This window comes from Hyla sarda, chromosome 3, assembly GCF_029499605.1.
Source record: "Hyla sarda isolate aHylSar1 chromosome 3, aHylSar1.hap1, whole genome shotgun sequence".
Classification (NCBI taxonomy): Eukaryota; Metazoa; Chordata; class Amphibia; order Anura; family Hylidae; genus Hyla; species Hyla sarda.
Window position 1 is genome coordinate 368369595 of NC_079191.1, and position 22031 is coordinate 368391625.

Consider the following 22031-nt stretch of genomic DNA (forward strand, 5'->3'; position numbering starts at 1 on the left):
GGTGCAGGCCAAAATCAACAGTCCCAGTCGCAGACTGTATAGCCAATATCCAGAATAGGTATTAGGCAGCACACCAAGTAGTGTTCAAATCAAAGTGCGGTTTAATATCCCATATCAAGATACAACGTTTCGGCAGTATCACACTGCCTTTCTCATGCTTGAGAACTGCCGAAACGTTGTATCTTGATATGGGATATTAAACCGCACTTTGATTTGAACACTACTTGGTGTGCTGCCTAATACCTATTCTGGATAGATATATATATATATATATATATATATATATATATATATATCTATCCAGAATAGGTATTAGGCAGCACACCAAGTAGTGTTCAAATCAAAGTGCGGTTTAATATCCCATATCAAGATACAACGTTTCGGCAGTATCACACTGCCTTTCTCATGCTTGAGAACTGCCGAAACGTTGTATCTTGATATGGGATATTAAACCGCACTTTGATTTGAACACTACTTGGTGTGCTGCCTAATACCTATTCTGGATAGATATATATATATATATATATATATATATATATATATATATATATATGTATATAATTATAAAAGCACCGTTTTAGATTTAAGGAACAACCAGACAGCATCTTGTCTGTCAGGTTCACACTGCATTTTTCTGCAGCTATATTGCCACACCAAAATACACACCAAAAAATACTTGCAATGTGCATCCCAATGTTTTCATGGTTATAGTCACCCTAGTTAATTTATTTCAAATACGTCAAAATAAGTTAATACATGTAATACATCTTTGCTGACCTTCTTTTCACATATTTAGCAGTGTGTTTACCCTAGAACTATAGTCAAACTGTAGCCTTCCTGATGTTGCAAAACTACAACTCCCAGCATGCCTGGACAGCCGTTGGCTGTCCGGACATGCTGGGAGTTGTAGTTTTACTACATCTGGAGGGCCACCATTTGGAGACCACTGTCCTACCCTAGTAGTAATAGAGCTATTTCTGCTATATACCTATTAGCATCATGTCTGCTTTCTTATTCTCACCTCCATGTATGCAGCACAATACTGATATATTTTTTTACCCTATGCTAATTTATTTGCCTTTTGGTGCAATTTTTACTTACTAGTTAAATCCAATGAACTTTATTTTCTGTTTATATTTGCAGATGTTGCAGGAAAGGTTCAGGGAGTTTGCACGTGATACTGGCCACATTGGACAGGAAAGAGTGGATACTGTCAATCACATGGCAGACGACCTTATTAATTCAGGACACTCTGATGCTGCTACTATAGCAGAATGGAAGGATGGTCTCAATGAGGCCTGGGCAGACCTCCTCGAACTGATTGATACCAGAACACAGATACTGGCTGCCTCATATGAACTGCATAAATTCTACCACGATGCTAAAGAGATCTTTGGACGGATACAAGACAAGCATAAGAAGCTTCCGGAGGAGCTTGGTAGGGATCAGAACACGGTAGAAACACTACAGAGAATGCACACAACCTTCGAGCATGACATCCAGGCCTTGGGCACACAGGTACGATCGTGAACCACTATTCTCAAATAAACTTTGGGTTCTTGCAGGTGACTTTGAATTATCCAGTTAGCACAGACACATTATATATGATCAGATTAAGTAGTCAAATGGTCACCAACTCATCAACAAACATTGTCTAAACAATAGTACAAGGAAATAAAATAAACTTTTTAAATTTATCTTATTAGAGAACATACCTATTTTTTCACTTATCATGTTCCCTTTTTCCCCCTCTTATACTTATCATTTACTTAGAAAAATTGCTTAAAGGACAACTGTAGTGGTACATTTTTCTATATGTCTGTGCCCGGGCCTCAAAAATAAACAAAATAAACTTATACATACCTTCCTACGAGCCCACGTTGGTCCGGCACAGGCCTCACGGTCTGGCAGTGCTGACGTCATTCCACTTCTTGGGGACGGGAGCGCTGCAGAGCTGTCAGCGTATCACCGGCCCACCCCAGCCTGTGATAGGCTGAGCCCACTGTCATGTAAGAAGCCGGCCAGAGCTCCTTACATGACAGTGGGCTCAGCCTATCACCAACCGGGGCGGGACATCGCTACGGCCGGTGATACGCTGATGGCTCTGCGCCGTCCCCAGGAAGTGGAATAACGTCAGCACTGCCAGACCATGAGGCCTGTGCCGGACCAACGGGGGCTCGTAGGATGGTATGTATAAGTTTATTTTGTTTGTTTTTGAGGCACGGGCATATAGAAAAATGTACCACTACAGTTGTCTTTTAAGGCCAAATTTGAAGCATTTCAGCTCACTGAGATCAGCTTACGTGTTGCCCGTAAAAATCAATGAAGAAGGGTGGAGTTAGCTGCAGAATTCGACAGAGGAAGACACAGACAGGGACTTGGCTAAAAGCTGTAATCATTTTTAAATCTCATCCCAATGCTGGATATACAGCTTACACAGCCCAGTACTGCTCTATAATGTACTCCATGCTACTGCTTCTAAGAGTATGATATATAGATATCTTTGTGTGTGCAGTGTATGGGGAGACACCGCAGAAGCTAGTCTCCATCCACTAGTGCAGACATTTTTTTAAATTGAGCCCCCAGAGGAAAAAAATTTATGAAAAATTCCTTGTCCGAGTTGTGTATAATGGTTAGTACAACAAAATGCTGCTTTTTGTGTACACACGACAGCTTATTCTGAAAGGTTTTTTGAAAGGCTAGTGACTAGTGTTTTTTTATGACCATAAAGAAAAACCTGTTTTCTCCATTCGTGTGTAATGAAATTTTTAGAGCTTAGTGCATTGTGGGAGCAAATAAAAAAATTCCTCAAGATAATAACTTTCTGAATTGAATCTTGCCCCTGCAATCAGCTGATCACCATCGGTCTGGCTCCTGAAGCCATGGCTAGCCATTTATTTTACCTGCAGTGGCTGTATTATTGCATGTAGGGGGTTGTAGTGATACAAATGTATCACAGACCCTGGAATCCATAGGCCGAATACTTTAGAGCTATTTGTTTGTGGCTTCCAGCTTTGGCTAATAGACTAATAGAGGTAGGCTTCAGAAGATCATGTTATTGAAATCCATAATTTCAGAGCCATACCAAATTCTAGAAACCAAAGAGCTACAGAATTATTTTCTGAAAATCTAAAGGTGGCCATGCGCTTTCAATAGTGGTTGGTTGAATTCCCTCCATACAATTGAACATTTCCCTTGGACCAACGCTCATGTGTTCTCAGTGGCTGTCGGCAGCTTATATCTCTGAAGACAAAAGTTGAAATCCAACATGCTCGACCCTTCGGATAATGTCTGGGGAGAGTCTGGAGGCCCCCATACACATTGGACAGTCAAAGTTGTCGAGTTTGGCGGGCTTTTCACTAACATGTGGACATCTTTAGAAATCCCAGTAGGCCTTTTGTTTATGTGGTGTCATATTTCAAGTAAAATAGTAATTTAATGGAAAAGTAGATACCTTTTTAATACCAAAGACACATTTAGAACAAATATTAAGGTTGTTCTTTTGCCTTTTAGGTGAGGCAACTACAAGAAGATGCCACACGACTGCAGGCTGCATACGCAGGAGATAAAGCCGATGATATTCAGAAGAGGGAGAGCGAGGTTCTGGAGGCCTGGAAGTCCTTGCTGGATGCGTGTGAAGGACGGCGGCTCAGATTGGTGGACACAGGTGATAAATTCCGATTCTTCAGCATGGTTCGTGACCTTATGCTCTGGATGGAAGATGTCATCCGCCAGATTGAAGCTCAAGAGAAGCCAAGGTACTGTGCTACCAGTAGTGGTAAAGATGCTTTTATTACATTGTTAGCATTTATGGTGCCATAATTTGTGTAAAAGAGGTACTCCGCTGCCCCAGCTTCTGTTCCGAACGCGTGGAGCTGGCAATTGGGGTCATGACATCACAGCCACACCCCTTGTGTTGTCACACCATGCCCCCTCAATGCAAGTCTATGGGAGGGGGCGTGGTGGCCGCCACGCCCCCTCCCATAGACTTGCATTGAGGGGGCTTGGCATGACAACACAAGGGGCGTGGCCGTGACATCACTACCCCTGCCGCCCGCACATAGCATTCTAAATGAACGCTGGGTACGGCACAGAGATCGCTGGGGTCCCAGCTACCGGACCCCCGCGATCAGACATCTTATCCCCTATCCAAAGGATAGGGGATAAGATGTCTAGGTGCAAAGTACCCCTTTAAGGAAGCCTTAGAAAGCCAGGCTTATGGCTACAGAGAAATTATGTTAACACTAGGCCTATCCTGTACCAGAATGATGAACAGTATCACCTGACTATCATTACAGGGATGTTTCTTCAGTAGAATTACTAATGAATAATCACCAAGGCATTAAAGCTGAGATTGATGCCCGGAACGACAGCTTTACGTCATGCATTGAGCTTGGCAAGTCTCTCTTGGCAAGAAAGCACTATGCATCAGAAGAGGTAAGGCGCCAGGATAATTTATAGCCCAGCTGCATTGCAGATCTGCATGTACTTGGTTGCAGCAAAGACAAACTCTCCTAGAAAAGCAAGGTCTTGGCTGCTGTTTTCTCTGTACTAAGCACTTCTCTGTGTAATATGAATACTGCTAACTTCATGTCATGTCACCTTCTGGTGCTGAGGATATGATGTGTGTGTGTGTGTATGTATGTGTGTATGTATGTGTGTGTATATATATATATATATATATATATATATATATATATATATATATATTTATATAATATATGAATATACAATGATAGCTGTCATTATGTGGCACTAGCATCAAAACAGTATCGTAATAGGATCTAATGGAAGTAAATAAGAGCTTACTGTAGTGCAGAGGTTATAACCAGGCCTTGCTTTTTGTGTATGAATATATAAGGCCATACAGTGTATTTATGAATACCCTTTGTAAGACCATATTCTCTTTATCATTAGTTCTGCAGTTTCAGCTTTGGTTAGTGAAGAACACACAGGACTTTGTTTTGGTTTCTTCAATATGAATGAGTTCGTACATAGATGTCTTTTTTTTTATACCAGATAAAAGAAAAGTTACTGCAGCTGACTGAGAAGAGAAAAGAGATGATTGACAAGTGGGAGGACCGCTGGGAATGGCTAAGACTGAGTAAGTATGTTTAATACCTTTTGGCAGTCGTTCAGTAAAAGTTCATTGAAAGTTTCTTTTCCGCATCGCCTGTTCCCATACAACTGGTTTTCATTTAGAAGTGCCTTTAATTTGGTGTTTGTACTTGCGGTCAGCATTTTAGATGTTCATTATGTCTGTCTTCTAATTCACTCTCAGTTTTGGAGGTGCACCAGTTTTCCCGAGATGCCAGTGTTGCCGAGGCCTGGTTATTGGGACAGGAGCCATATCTGTCAAGTCGTGAAATAGGCCAGAGTGTAGATGAAGTGGAAAAACTCATCAAACGGCATGAAGCCTTCGAGAAGTCTGCGGCTACTTGGGATGAAAGGTTTTCCGCTCTGGAAAGACTTACTACGGTATTCACCTCTGTTCACTTGTATTGGGGACTGTTTCCGAATGTACTATCAGTACCCTAGTTCTTGTGTTTAGTTTCTTGTTTAAAACACTTCTCTCCTTATTTAACCCTGAACACATTTAAAGGTTTTAATCATGTCCCCTTTTTCATCCTGACTATATAGATTTAGTTCTTTTAAATCTTTCCTGCTAAGTCTATGCATTACTTTTTTAGTTACAACTTTTCATCAATCAGAGTCTCAGTTCTGAGACCCCCACCGATCTCTAGATATAGCCTGTGCACTTCGTTCTCTAGCTCAGTACTTCTCATTAAGTGACAGGTTCCATAGACTAACAGTGGAGCCATTCTCTATGAATCGAGACAGACTGCCATCGTGCCAACTACTTTTTCTAGTGAATGGGGTTGTACACACATACCCCGACCAATCAAAACTTTTGACATGTTTGCCTGACGTATTACTTTCGTTATTTTAAAATAGTAACGCTTTAATAGGGCTGGGCGGTATACCGGTTCATACAAAATACTGAATTTTTTTGGCTGCACGATATGAATTTTCCCCCACCGCAATACTGGTTGGGCCCCTCCCCCTCGGGAATGTATTATCAGCCCAGCGCAGCGCTGTCTCCACATCGGGGAAATAATCCTATGTTACCTGCCAGCACTGTTCTGCCCCCCCAATTAGTGATCAGCCCAGCGGGGTACTACTCACAGATATCACCTTCAAGCACTGCCCTCCTCCTCTTTGTTGGGGGCCGCCGGGTGCTGGAACTCTCTACCGTACGCCAGTGGTCTCCAACCTGCAGACCTCCAGATGTTGCAAAACTACAACTCCTAGCATGCCCGGACAGCCAACTGCTGTCTGGGCATGCTGGGAGTTGTAGTTTTGCAACAGCTGGAGGTCCGCAGGTTGGAGACCACTGCTGTACACTGTATCCCTATGCCCGGGCTGCAAAAGATAAAGAAAATAAACTGTAACTCACATATATCGGCCTCACGCTGAGGACGGGGAACGTCGGAGAGCCGTCAGCCTATCACTGGCCAGAGCGATGTCCCGCCCCGGCAAGTGATAAACTGAGCCCACTGTCATGTAAGAAGCTCTGGGCGGCTTCTTACATGACAGTGCGCTCAGCCTATCACTGGCCGGGACGAGACATCGCTCCGGCCGGTGATAGGCTGACGGCTCTCAGACGTTCCCCGTCCTCAGCGTGAGGCCAACATAGGTAAGTTTAAAGTTTATTTTCTGTATCTTTTGCAGCCCGAGCATAGGGATACAGTGTACAGCAGTGGTCTCCAACCTGCAGACCTCCAGCTGTTGCAAAACTACAACTCCCAGCATGCCCGGACAGCCATTGGCTGTCCGGGCATGCTGGGAGTTGTAGTTTTGCAACAACTGGAGATCTGCAGGTTGGAGACCACTGGCGTACAGTGAGTTCCATCGCCGGCAGCCCCCAACAAAGAGGAGGAGGGCAGTGCTTGAAGGTGACACCTCTGAGTAGTACCCCGCTGGGCTGATCACTAATTGGCGGGAGCAGAACAGTTCTGGCGGGTAACATGATTTGGGGGCGGGGGGGGGTCGCCGAACACCGCACGCAGGTCACATGATTGGGGCGGGTGAAAATACCGTTATATACCGGGGAACCACCATAAGTTAAAAAAAAAATACCGTGATACACACATTTGGTCATACCGCCCAACTATACGCTTTAAGACCTTTCACCATTTTTGTAGCCTATTTTTGGACCTGCTTCATTTTCTCTTTGTAGATCAGGTCTCCAGAACTGACCTGCATATTCCTCACGTGGTCTCTCTATACAGCAGTATCACAATGTCCCTCTTCCTACTGGTTATATCTCTAGCTATGCAGCCAAGCATTTTATTACCATTCCATATTTGCCCCTTAATCCTTCTCTTCTAAAACTCCGCTGTGTAACTTGGTTGTAATGTTCCTTCAAATATCTTTTAGTTGGAATTGTTGGAAGTACGTCGAATGCAGGAAGAAGAGGAGAGGAAGAGGAAACCCCCCACTCCTGAGCTTAGTCCTAAAGTTTCAGAAGAAGGGGAGTCCCCACAACAATGGTAAGATTTTCTCCACCACCACTCACATATCACTGTATAAAATGTCTTGTTCTAGCTCCTTTATCTGCTCACCTTGCTCTGTTTATATTTAGGGATGGAACAAAAGAAGGTGAACAAATTTCCCAAAACGGCTTGCCATCTGACCAAGATTCACCACGGGTTAGTTACCGCTCCCAAAACTACCAAAGCTACAAAAACTTGCTTAGCCGAAGAACAGCCAATGACAGGCAGTGGTCTGGACTTTAAACCCTCCGTCCGCACCCACAAAAAAAATCTCTAGTAACGCTGGTACTCTTCCACCCAAACCCTATGAGATGTACTGTTATTAACATTTAATATAGAGTTCTTGTTTATTTGACTTTACTAGTAGCAGGTACTAGGTGATATATATATATTGTATGTATTTATGGCATAGTGGACTCCAGCTATTGAGGGACCACAATTCCCATCATGCTAGAACAGGTTTTCTGCTGTCAGAACATGCTGGGAGTTGGTGTTTTGCAACAGGCTGGAGCCCACTGCTATAGCTATATAAAAGAGCGGCAGAAGGTATTATAGCTGTCTCATCACTTATTGTAGACATAGGCTTTGGGGTCTCTTATGCTATGCAAGGGAGTTGAGATGAGGGATTATATATCTGTCTGTATATGCCGATGTCTACTCATCTGGTATATTATGTTATAAACGCTTCTTTTCTGTGGCGTCGTCTGGGGATTCATTGTTTTTTTCACTGCAAGATTTTATTTCAGGAATTAAAACCACACGTGGGCAGATTTTTACTGCAGCAGATTTTTACTGCAGCAGATTTTTACTGCAGCAGATTTTTACTGCAGCAGATTTTTACTGCAGCAGATTTTTACTGCAGCAGATTTTTACTGCAGCAGATTTTTACTGCAGCAGATTTTTACTGCAGCAGATTTTTACTGCAGCAGATTTTTACTGCAGCAGATTTTTACTGCAGCAGATTTTTACTGCAGCAGATTTTTACTGCAGCAGATTTTTACTGCAGCAGATTTTTACTGCAGCAGATTTTTACTGCAGCAGATTTTTACTGCAGCAGATTTTTACTGCATGTTTAGAAAAGTTCTATCAATCATTGTTGCTATACTTTGTTGAGGGATCCCAAGCTTACTGACCTCCAACCTGTGGCTTTTCAGCTGTTGCACAACTACAACTCCTAGCATGCCCCAAAGAGCCAGAGATTATTTTTCCCCCCTCTTTAGGGTGAAAGTTGATGTCAGATCCAAAATGTAGCTGCTAATTTTTCTTTTCCTTTGTTTTCTAATCTCCGACATCAGGATTACAATCACATAACCAATGTATTTCATCAGTCATTTCTTCTTTTCACCATGCTTGTCTATTTTTGTATTCCTTTTTGTCAGGAAAACATCAAGTAGCTTTATAAATGTTCATATTTTACATGACATTCTCTGCATTATTCTGAGTCTCTCTACCTTTTTGTTAAATTCAGATATTGTAATTCAATTCTTCTGATTGAATATGAAATATGATCATTTCTGATTGACTGCATGAATGTATTATGTTAAAGAGGTTGTCCAGGATTAGACAAACCAGTCAATGATTTTTTTTTACTCTAAAACAGTGCCATGCTTACCTGTGGGCTGTGTCTGGTATTGCAACTGAGCACCATTTACTAAAATCAGATTGAGCTGCGGTAACAGACGCAGCCCATGGGAAAGAGTGGTTCTGTTTCAGAGAGAAATAAAATGGATATTTCTTACCCGGAAACCTCTTTAAGCTGCTTCTGTTACCTGCACACATTGGAGGCAGCCATGTCTGATCCCACCGAAGCTCAGCATTATTAATGATGCACTTCTGGAAGATCTTGTATATACCTACTTTTCGGTCATTGGCGATGATCTAAGTCTACATCTGATGATGATCCATATTTATATATGGCCGCCCCAGTGTGCTGTAGGCTGCAGTGCTGAAGTCATGACACTAATGCTAAGATTATATAAATGTATTTTCTTATCTGAACATATGACTATTATATTTTAGTATCCTTAACTATATTCTTGAGCTATATTTCACCAGAAAGTCAATAAAATGGTGCAGAGACTCCAACATGTCAATCAAATGGAACATAGCTTTGTGCATTTGGATACAGTGACCCATCCCACGCCTGTCACTAATCATTCACATTCATCACCAGTCACTGACCAGATCACATGACTAACCGCCATGTGCAGTGAATGTCTCCATAACCACCGCATTCTGTTGTATGTCTGCATTCTCATAGCATGTGCCCATTAAAGTTTATTTGCTTGTTCATTTTTACATGTCCAGCACGTTAGTTTGTTAATTTGTGTTACGCAAGCTTACGTTATTTGGTTAAACTGTGCTTCAGTGGAAAGTGACTTAGTGACTAAATATCCACATGTGTATGAGCAGTGTTCTGTTGGCTTTTATAGTCCGCTTGTGAAGTATTTGTGCAGCTCACATACAGGTCGCAACACACGTTTAATGCAGCTTTCTTATCTGCTAATCAATGCTAGTGATTCATTCTTAAAAAAATAAAAATAAAATCAGGACACGTTATCACAATTTTGTTTTGTAGATATCAATTTAAAAGGGATAGTCCCATCTGGGATGTCCACGGAGTATGCATTAAATGTCGGATAGGTATGGGCCACGTAGGAGGAGGTCTGGAGGCTAGAAACAACCTAGCTAGCTATTTTACAGTTTACGTGACTCAACATTATCAGAATTCACAGAACAATGTAGCACTGCAAGCTACACTGCTTTCTTAAAAAAACAGAGGACCTATTATCCATTCTATGAAACATACAATAAATAACTGTAGATGAAGACTTTTCATAAATAATCTTACTGGGGGGAATATTGTTCTAAAAGAGTCATTTGGTAGACTAAGATATAGCTGCTTGGAAAGAGTTAATCTTCTAAGGAAGGACATTGCTGCTTGGTAGGGGTTAATCTGAGTCTCTAACACACAGCCAGCCTGCAGCAGTAACACTAAAAAGAGCATGTACCTCTTTTACTGCTACAGTACTAGTTTATCTTTCTCCTCCTGCAGCTCCATAATACACAGGACTCCATCTCATGTAGCTGCCCCCCCCCCTCTACATATACACCTACCTCCACCTACCATGAACTTTTCTAGTCTAGTTGAGAGAAGCAGAAAGTCTGTCTGAGCTGTCAAGATAGTGATTCTTCCCTCTTGTAGACTTCCCTCGGGCAGAGCTTTGTTACTAAATTAGAGTGGAAATGCTTCACTTTTCCTAATTTAATATATTTTAAATGTTAGTCTTACAATATTTCATGAGGTTTCCCAGGAGCTGACATGGATAGGATGTGGTGCTCTTTAACTCCCAAGTTATGTAAATAGTTTAGCTTACAGTGTTATACCGGTAACTCAACTGCAGCTATGCAAATTGCGTAAAATTGCATTTTTTGCCTTCATGACCACCTTTTGCCAGCTGGTGAGATAGGTTTGGGCCACAGGGGGTAGATTTAGCATCGTTCAGATGTTTGTGGCATATCTTGTCAGTATGCCATAGTTGTCCAGTATGCCATTATTGTCCCTTTACCGTCACTGGCTCTTTAAAACAATTGTAATGAGAAAGAAAGGTGTGCAATGTATTTAGAAGAAAAAAGCTGCTAGTTTTATCTAAAGAAATGGTGCCATTGTTCATATGCGTTGTCCAGTATTGCAGCTGATCCCCCAATGAACTTGAAGTGAATGTTCTGTAAGCAGTTCCCAACACAGATTGTAGATAAGAGCAGCGTTGCTTCAGTAGGAAGGGGCAGCAGATCATTTTGGTCACCCTCATATGCAACCCCTTTATGATAATGCATATGAAACCACTATTAAAGTGTACCTGTCATCTACAAAAACTTTTTATATAATGTAGATAATACTATTATATGTATATTTGTAATATACATTGATTAAACATTTTTTATATTTTTGTCCCTGCAGCTATAGCATATCTGTCTCTATGAGGAGTCCAAATACAGGAAGTGAGGGTGGACAAGCAGGACTCTGTGCAGTAAGAAAAAGCAGGACAGTGTGCACTGAGGCTCTATAACATGCTCCCGGCTCACACCTCAGGATGATTGACAAGCCAGCAGCCTGCACAGATCCCTGCTTGTCCCGCCCTCACTTCCTCTTTTTGGACTCCTCATAGAGACACACAGGCAATAGCTGAAGGGACAGCATTTTTTCCCCCAAAAATATACACAATTTTTAACCAATGTATATTACAAATATACATATAATGGTATTATCTACGTTATATAAAAAGTTTTTGTTGACAACCGGTACACTTTAACAGGAGTTGTGCCAAATGACAAACTCAGCAATGCGATTTTTTTTTTAGTAAAAATATTTCTACTTTCATGTAAGTGTAGCCCACTATTCACAGTGCAGTTGTTAGGCAGATGTTTATCTTTTACATAGTCTACTACATATACCAGCCAGAGATAAAAGGTCATTGTTTTGGCATCTGTTTCAGTGGAAGCCTATAGAGGAGTTTAGCTTCTGTATATTTGGAGCTTTCCTGGTGCATACACGAAAGGTAGACAAATAATGTTATCGGAGATTCCTGTGTTTCTCATATATGTTGTATTATATCACAGTTTGGATAATATGGAAATTTGCAGCCTTGCTAGTAACCACAATATTGTTACGACAGCGCCATCAATATATTTGGTGTCAATAAGTCTTTGTATTTATTTTTTTATTTAAAAATGTATTTATTTTTCCTCCGCCAAACCAAATTTGTGATTTTAAAGTTTTTCTCAGAATAATAATTTCTGATTCAGATGTAATTCTAATCTGACTTACAATACCATCTCAATGGGTGATCATTTTCGTTTGTTACTTTAGATGTTTTCATCTCTCAGAATCCCATGTGTTTTCCTGTACTCTACCCATGTAAGCTCCATACATGTGCTTAGAGTATATCTCCAAAAAGTGCAGACCTTAGTGCAGGGTTTCTCAACCAGGGTGCCTCCAACTATTGCAAAACTACAACTCCCAGCATGCCCGGACAGCCTCTGTTTAAAGGGATTTTTTTTATAGCTGCTTTACATATGCCCTAATAGACCCAATGGAATTCCACTAGGATAAAACCCTCACAAGCTTTGAAGGGCCTGATACATAGAGAACACGCTTATGTCAGTGGAAGCCTGTAATACTTAATTTCTCCAGCAGAGGGGCGCCCTTGATCAGCTCTTGATTGCGGTCGTGACTAATTTAGGCTGCATTCACATTACCTTTGCAGCCTACGGCCGCTCAGCTTTTCATTCACTTTAATGAGCCGACCGTCGTTGGATAGTGACTCCGGTCGGCTCATTTTTGCCCTGTATCCGGTTTTGTGACCGGACATACAACCGTAGTATACCACGGGGGATGCGGGGCAAAAATGTGCCGACCAAAGTCTTACTCCAGTCAGCTTATTAAAATGAATGAGAATCTGCGCAAGTCAAAAATTCCCAGCCGTAGGCTGCAAACATAATGTGAATGCAGATGTGTAGGTCTCGAGAAAATAGAAAGCGGAGCACTCACCCGATACGTGTTCTCAAGGGGTGACTGGTCACCAAACAGGGTCTTCAGCAGGGAGGCGGTAGATGGAAGGGGGGGGGAGCTTAGACGCCGGCCACGGTCCGTTTCACGCCAATGGGTGCTTAGTCAGGCGGTATAATGTGAATGCAGCCTTACAAGGGTTGTTCAAAATGAAGGTTTATAAAAAAAATTTCAGCATTAACATTTTTCCATTTTTCTTAAACAAGATTAAACTATTATGAATGGGCGAGGCATCCCTAGTTTGAACTTTATTTTATTACGCTCAGTACCACGATCCCTAACTTTGCACTATGGAAGTTGTTGGTAACAACCATTTTTAGGCTGGGTTCACATCACGTTTTTCCCCATACGGGCGCGCATAAGGCAGGGGAGAGCTAAAAACTTGCGCTCCCTTATCCTGCTGTATGCGCTCCCGTATGTAATTAATTTCAATGAGCCGACCGGAGTGAACCTGTATGCTGTTTTCTACCGCACCTAAAACGGTGGTTGACTACGGTTTTCGGTACGGTAGAAAACAGCATACGGGGAAAAATGAGCCGACCGGTTCACTCCAGTCGGTTCATTGAAATTAATTACATACGGGAGCGCATACAGCAGGATATGGGAGCGCAAGTTTTTAGCTCTCCCCGGCTTTATGCGCTCCCGTATGGGGAAAAACGTGATGTGAACCCAGCCTTATAAATGATAGAACAATTGTTAATTTTCTAAATTCATGTGCAGAGAAGTTTTCAAAGGGGTTGTAACATGAAGAAAGGCCATAATGGTTTCCCACCTTTTCCCCAAGAACTAAGGGATCAGGAAGCTAAAATCCGATGTACCCTACTTGTTTGGCTAGTCCCAGGTGACACTTATCTAATGAATATGACCAGCTTTTGGACAGTTCTTGCTCTGTGGCTGCGAGCTCTCCTTCTATGGCTGATCATCAGAATGGCTGCCATAGGAAACTGCATTTCTGTAGCAGCTAATGCAGTGTTCCCAACCAGGGTGCCTCGAGGTGTTGCAAAACTACAACTCCCAGCATGCCCGGACAGCCAAAGGCTGTATAAGAGCTAATGTATAAGTAATACCTGGATGCTACCCCTAGCAAGAGCAGCTGGTTGCCATGAGATGGATTCACAGTATCCAAGGAGTGGTGTAGTATAAGACAGATACTTTAATGGGAACCTGTCATTACTTTCATGCTGCCCCGATGGCTTCTTCCCTTTCCACCAGCCTTAATTGATAGATGTATTCCTGTATATGGTACCGGGAGAGATCTGTCAATCCAGACCTTTAACCTGGATCTTTGTGATTTAGGCTCAATGTTTAGCACAATCTATAGACAGCCAACCAACCGTCTCATGCTAAATTTACCACCGTCTAATATTGTGAACAAAAACAAGTGTTACCCTGTAAAGAATGTATTAAAGACCAATACCCACCAAGAGCACCTGCCATTAATCACTTAAGCAGCGGTACAGTAAAGCTCTGGCACCTTGCTTTATTTTCTCCTTGGCATAAAAAAGACTGGCATTTTGTGTACTAAACAGTAAGTAGCACAGGGCTTCTGTAACTTGCTAATCTCACTCTTAGGCCGCTTCAGTGATACTAAATGGCAACATAATAGCAAAAATGAATGTCAGGGTAGGAGTCCTATGCTTAGGTCAAAGATACTAGGAATCCATTATTATTGAACGGCTCCCGGAGACGACTTCAGCTTGACCAGTCAGATGCTGGATAACTTGGCCCTCTAAGCCATCCCGGTCACAGCGGGCAGCGAACCACCAGAACAGGAAAGCACGCGATGGGCAAGGCCTTGGTTCTGTCTTTGTTTTGGGGGTAAATAGTTGTGTGGTGTTGAGTGACTGTGGTGGTTTCTCTCGTCCCTTCTTAACTCCATTCCAGTTTACTTAATGAAGAACAATACAATAACTTTTGTTACCATACAATTTGTATCTCACAACTCCTAATTTCCCATCTGCTCTCCTGAAAATCCAACCTAACTAGGATGATGGAAGTGGAAATGCATGGTGTAATTTTCCGATAATCTTTTGCATGTCTTTTTATTGTTTTACCTCTGGTAAAATAGGAGCATTTTCAGAAACAAAGCCATTGACCGATATGTTTCTGGCAATGCTTGAGAACTGACCTGTTATGAATTCTCAACTATTGTGTGGTGACAGGACAGGCAGAGTGGCTGCCGTACCGCACTCTATTCTGTAACACTTTACCCTATTTTCTGGAAAAAGGATTGAGGTACAGTTAAGCACAGCCCGCACTCCCTGTTTTTCCACGTCTATAAATGATTACTAATCGTATTGATACATCTAATTGATTTTCTGCTTATTGATACTGGTGTAAGAGCAGATTTGCTGTACTTCAGTCCTTTTTATGTAGGAGAACTGCCGGCAGCCATTAAATGGTTACTGTGCAGAGGCGTTTAATATTCTATAGGTAACCATCTTGCTGTTCTGTGTACAGTACTATCATATATTTATAGTCACTTTATGATTTCAGATGGCAGAAAATGCTGACACCAACGAAATGGTTAATGGGTCCACAGAGCAAAGGTCAAGTTCAAAAGAATCCAGTCCGATCCCCTCACCGACTGCTGACCGTAAATCGAAATCAGGCATGCTGCCGCAGACCGCCTCCACTCTACCAGCCAAGACGCAGGACCTTCCTTCTGCTCAGTTTGAAGGATTCTTGCATCGCAAACATGAATGGGAGGCACATAACAAGAAAGCCTCCAGCAGGTACGATATGATAAAATATCAAGGCAGAAGTCCATCCTGTGCATCAGAAAAACTGATGTAAATAAAAGGTGGAAATTTACTTTGAATGGGTTTTTCCAGGACTCTATTGATGTCTTGTCTCTAGGATAGGCCATAAATATCACAACGACGAGGAGCCAACTCCCACTGATTGAAGGGATTGTGGTCTCCTCATCACCAGGCACAGCTCTGTATGTTTTATAGTGGCTTTTCCTGGGACTACACGTAGTTTAGTCCTATTCGCTTGAATGGGACTGAAGTGCAGTACCAGGTGCAGCCATTAAAATATGTACACAGCCTTGCATGGTAAACATTGAAGAGGCTGCAACACTAGCCAGAATACCATGGACATTTACATTAGGTGCAGGGAGTCCCCCCACTAATCTGATATTGAAGGCTTTTCCTTAACATGGGCCATTAGTGTTGAACAATACCTTTTTTATAGTGACATTTTGACCTGTGGTGGTTCAGTTTTTGAGTCTCCCGATTGCTGTGTTCCGGGTGTTTCTTTATTTCTAATCATATCTCCTTGGTGAGCCAAGCTAACATACGGAGAAGGCCACATGGATTCTTAAGTCTATAAACACTATCCAGCAGAAGAATATTATAGCTACTTCCTTAACAGTACCATGTCTGTCCGCTGGTTGTGTGGTATAACAACTCTCCTCCATTCACTTCAATGGAGCTGAGCTGCAATATTACTCACACCCTGAGGACAGAAGTGGCGCTGTTTTTGGTAGAAAGTTACTATGTCTTTTCTACTCTTGGAAAACCCTATTAAAGATGTCTAAAAGATCAGCAGTAATTAATTCAAACTCCCTGAAGCCGCTCTTCAGAGTCAGCAGAATACTAATGCCTTTCATGGAGGTTTTTATTCTGTGGATGGAGAGATGAACGTTCTTGGTGGCCATTTCTACCAGACAACAGCTTCTCTGTATTCACCAGTGTAATCCACTACTGTATTCTGTTTATTATGCCTTCAGTCTTAAAGGGGTACTTCGCCCCTAGACGTCTTATCCCCTATCCAAAAGATCCCCGCAATCTCCCTGCTGCACCCAGAATTTTTTTAGAGCGCCGGGTGCAGCGCCAGAGGCTCGTGACAGCCGTGCCCCGCTCGTGACATCACGGCCATGCCTACTCAATGCAAGTCTATGGGAGGGGGCATGACAGCAGTCACGCCCCCTCCCATAGACTTGCATTGAGTAGGCGTGGCCGTGATGAGTGGGGCATGACCATGACGTCACGAGCCTGTGCATCGGATGTCTGGCTATCGCATATGAGATCCTTTGGATAGGGGATAAGGTGTCTAGGGGCGGGAGTACTCCTTTAAGGCCCACAGGCTGCACTCGCCTTATCCACACCGCTCCTACAGAAAGTGACACCACCGATAACTCTGTTCCTTCTTTCATTTAGATCTTGGCACCATGTATATTGCGTGATCAATAACCAAGAGATTGGATTTTATAAAGACTCCAAGACTGCTGCATCTGGTATTACCTACCACAATGAAATCCCGATGAATCTGAAGGAATCGGTCTGTGAAGTAGCCACTGACTATAAGAAGAAAAAACATGTGTTCAAGCTGAAGTAAGTGGCCTGTGCTTTGTTCTCCATGCTGGATCCATTCCTATTAGAGATAACTGTAGCCGTGTGAATGTAAAAGATACTCGATTAATATGGGACAATAATGTATAGACAAGATCTGGCCCCTTCAGTTACACAACGGATTCTGTTCTTTCAGTTCTGTCCATTCACAGTCGGCTCTGACCCATTAGTTGAGCATCAAGATGAATTGCCAGGTAGCGCCTGTCAGTGTATAGAAGTCATTGGTATTCAGCAGTAACATGGAGTATTTACTGTAAGCTCTTCTGTAGCTGTGGATGTAAAATATGTTTGTACACAACTTAATACAGGATTTTAGTAATGATTAAAACTATCACTACAAGCAAAAAAGATAGACTTGGAGTACACGTTATCTGACTGATTAGGAAAGGTAAAGTGTCAACTCATTTGGGCTTTTTTTATTCTATTTTTTTTTTCTCCAACGTGTATATAGAGACATATATAAAATAACAAACCTACTACATTAGGTAAAAGCACTTAGATTCCTTCATATTCCTGTCTCGGCTATGATTGGTGACGCACGGTTGTCCAATATTTGTGCTTGGGATGTAAATACTATACATTAGTAATGTAAATATTGACTGAATGTGTATAATTAATTCATCATTTTTATTTTTACAGACTGAATGATGGTAATGAGTACCTCTTCCAAGCCAAAGATGATGTAAGTTTCCCTGTCTTTATTCATGCATGTTAAAGGGGTTATCCAGGATTAGAAAACCAGAGCTAATTTCTTCCAGAAACAGCGCCACTCCTGTGCTCAGGTTGTGTGTGATATTGCAACTCGTTTCCATTGTAGTAAATATAGAGCCACATTGTAATCCTGCTCACAGTCTAAGGACAGACGTGGCACTGTTTTTGGAAGAAATGCACTGGGTTTTTTTTTTTTGTTTTTTTCCTGGATAACACCTTTTGAGGCCTTTTGCTCTCTAAACATACTGGGGGAGATGTATTAAAACCTGTACGGAGGAAGAGTGGTGCTGTTGCCCACAGCAGCCAGTCAGATTGCCCACTGGCCCCTGGTATTGCCCATACGGCACAGGTAGGTTTAGTGTTAGATCCTGTGCCACTTGGGAAACCTTGGCCTTGGTGGGTGTGGATGTCTCAATTTTAACATCATTTTGAGGGTTAGTCATATGTTACTGTCTACATCTACCACAGTAGTGCACCTAAATTTGTTTTATTCTATATGTTACACATCCACACCTTTCATCGGGTGTAGGATGCCATTGTGGTACTTGTGGTCTGCTGCAGGCATCCTCCATTGTATGCATTTTATGCTGGGGATCACCCTTAGCAATGGACCACAAGTGCAGGATCTGCTCCCCCATTATGAATGCACAACTGCATTCGGGGTTGAGCACCTCCTGCCATTTAAAACCACGTTTTTTCTTGTTGTTCAAATGTTAGGGCGGGGGGGGGGGGGTTGTTGAAGAGAAAACTAAACTGTACACCAGTGCCGGTCCCCACTGTCGGCTCTTTTTTTTTTTTTTTCCTCATCCCAACACATAGCAATGACCCTTCTCTGCCTGTGATTGGCTAAGCAGGCATTTCCTATGTATGGAGAGTATAGCGGGGGATCCTTTTTCCTCCTGCATTGAAATATATAATGAATGAATACCAACTCGATAAAGGACCTCAAGAAACATTTTGCCCTAATACTAAGATTCTTTGAACACACTGTTCTGATGCCTGTTTAGTGCATTGTAAAGACCTTATGTGGATCCATATTGCCATCTACATCAATATCTTCATCCTGGAAAGCTTACAATATGTTTCTGTGCATGTATAACCCCTTTGAACTGCTCGTGGCCTCTTCCTGCCGTTCTGGAATTTCCGTGCACCCTGATCAAATTTTTGGCAGATGATCGGTCTGTTGTGCTGTGCTTATAGGGGTACTCCGGTGCTAAACATCTTATCCCCTATCAAAAGGATAGGGGATAAGATGTAATATTGCAGGGATCCCGCCGCTGGGGACCCCCGCAATCTCTCCTGCAGCACCCCGGTTTTCAGTTGCTCAGAGCGAGGATCGCTCTGTGGCTGATGATGGGCGGTGCAGGACACGGCCGCCATGACCCCTCCCGTAGACTTGCATTGAGGAGGTGGGGTGTGACGTCACGAGGGGGGCGGAGCCATGACATCACGACACTCCGTCCCCTGCACCGCCCGTCATCAGCCACAGAGCGATCCTCGCTCTGTACAACCGAAAACGGGGGTGCTGCAGGAGAGATTGCAGGGGTCCCCAGCAGCGGGATCACCACGATCTTACATCTTATCCCCTATCCTTTTAATAGGGGATAAGATGTTTAGCGCTGGAGTACCCCTTTAAAGGGGTTATCCAGGAATAGAAAAACAGAATGAATTGCTTTCAAAAACCTCTTCCCATCTGTCTCCAGGTTGGATGTGGTTCTGCAGCTCAGTTCCATTGAACTGAATGGTGCCAAGTTATAATACCACACACAACCTGGGGATAGCCGTGGAGCTGTTTTTTTTTTTTTAATTAGCTCTGTTTTTCTATTCCTGGATAATCCCTTTTAAAGGCTCCATACATCTACCTGAAATGTGATGACATGTAATAGATTGCAGGGGTTCTCTGTAACAATGACACTACACAAAAAAACAACTCCTCAATGCATCAATGTTTAGTACCGAGACCGTGCAGTGAACATCATGTGACCTGATCTCTCTCTTACAGGAGGAAATGAACACATGGATCCAGGCCATCTCAAATGCAATCTTAGCCGATAAAACAGAGGTGTCTCTGAGCACGCAGAGCACTCCAGCATCCAGCCGGGCCCAAACTCTGCCAGCCAGCGTAACGGTCACCACAGAGTCCAGCCCTGGCAAGCGGGAGAAGGACAAGGAGAAAGACAAGGAGAAGAGATTCAGCCTCTTTGGAAAAAAGAAGTGAACTAAAGCCTAAAACAAACCAATTCATAAACCACTGCACTTCTATTACATTATTTTTTCTTTCAGTGAAATGTCAGCATGCAAGCTCCAAACCAATACATTACTCCGTGCCTAATGTTCCCCCAACATAAAAAACAAAAATAAAAAAATATATTTATAGTACGCTAAACAGAATACGGAGACACACATGAAGTTTGAGGGACGTTGGGCATCTGGATGAGAGAGAGGACCATTGGTTTGTTTTTATTTCCCAAAAGCATTGTAGAATAAATCAAAATATTTAATCTTCCTCAATTTTGTGAGGCTGTCTTGACAACAACCCAACCTTACTAATATTGATAAGATATACAAGGCAGCGGTGCTTTAACTATTGATTACAAATGTGATTGTTCACATCACCGACAGATGTATAAAGTTCAGACCCATTGTTCACTACCATTCCCACCAGAGCGCTAGCACTGAGTTATTGAGAATCCTATGTGGTAGCAGAGTGCAGACCCTTTTTTTGTTGCCAGTAGATTGGTTGGGCACCTATAACACAACACAGCTTTCAGGCGTCACGTGTGTATTCTCCGAATGTTGGTGTTTAAAGAAAGGATTAGCAGTTTTAAATACTCCTGTAATTTTACAACTTTTTTGTTTTTGTTTATATATTTTTTTTTCTGAAATACACTATATTGTATGTTTCTGATTTAATTCTAGTACAACTATAACTAGATGTATAATAAACCCTTTAAAGGAATCATTGATGTTAAATGTACAAGTGAAATGAAGCATTTACTGGAACAAAAAAGTAATGTTACTCAATTGATTACTTGCTTGTCAGCTACAGCACTGTGTGTTATAATTTTGCTACATTATTTTGCTATTTGATACATAGTGTGCATTTCTCTGTCACTGTAACTATTGTAATGAAAATTTACATTTTACTGCACAATCAGAATGACATTTATTAGGAATGATCTCCTCCCAATGACTGGGCCTGTATTCCTGGAACTGGCTTTCAGTTGAACGGAACTGTACCTTTTTAGAGTCCGGGTGGCACCCGGCACTTTTGACCATTGCTGAACTCCGGCCTCCATGATGCGTTCCGCCTGCCTGCGACGTTTGGAGGTGCAGTTGGGTATCGGTCGGATTGCCGCGGGTTGCTGGACCCTTGCTCTAGAATTTTGTCCTATCTGTTAAATATATGCTATGTCATTAAATGCTTTTAAAAATGACAGATACTGGAAGACGTCAGTTTCTTTCATTGCTTGCGGTTTTAGGCTATGGTGCAGTGTTATTTGTTGGTTTTTTTTAGCACAAGGAAAAAAAAATGATCACTTTTTTTTTTTCCTCTGATATATTATGCGTGATCAGATGAAAGGGATTTTTTTTTTTTTGTATGCAAGATCAGCATATAACTGTTTGGAAAACAATGTTCATGAGTAGAGATGAGCGAACTTACAGTAAATTTGATTCGTCACGAACTTCTCGGCTCAGCAGTTGATGACTTATCCTGCATAAATTAGTTCAGCCTTCAGGTGCACCGGTGGGCTGGAAAAGGTGGATACAGTCCTAGGAAAGAGTCTTCTAGGAATGTATCCACCTTTTCCAGCCCACCGGAGCACCTGAAAGCTG

At 42.2% G+C, this 22031-nt stretch overlaps 1 protein-coding gene across 2 annotated transcripts in view; it reads left to right on the plus strand.

Moving 5' to 3' along the window:
- The window catches only part of SPTBN1 (spectrin beta, non-erythrocytic 1), a 197155-nt gene extending 175522 nt beyond the window's left edge, over positions 1 to 21633 (plus strand). For both annotated transcript variants that reach the window (XM_056567751.1, XM_056567752.1), the window contains 11 exons: positions 1144 to 1518; positions 3514 to 3758; positions 4299 to 4437; positions 5020 to 5104; positions 5282 to 5478; positions 7441 to 7553; positions 7646 to 7712; positions 15622 to 15860; positions 17292 to 17465; positions 18123 to 18165; positions 20197 to 21633. In XM_056567751.1, coding sequence (XP_056423726.1) covers positions 1144 to 1518; positions 3514 to 3758; positions 4299 to 4437; positions 5020 to 5104; positions 5282 to 5478; positions 7441 to 7553; positions 7646 to 7712; positions 15622 to 15860; positions 17292 to 17465; positions 18123 to 18165; positions 20197 to 20412 — 1893 coding nt within the window. In that variant the 3' untranslated portion in view covers positions 20413 to 21633. The remainder of the gene's footprint in view (positions 1 to 1143; positions 1519 to 3513; positions 3759 to 4298; positions 4438 to 5019; positions 5105 to 5281; positions 5479 to 7440; positions 7554 to 7645; positions 7713 to 15621; positions 15861 to 17291; positions 17466 to 18122; positions 18166 to 20196) is intronic.
- Positions 21634 to 22031: the final 398 nt, after the last annotated feature.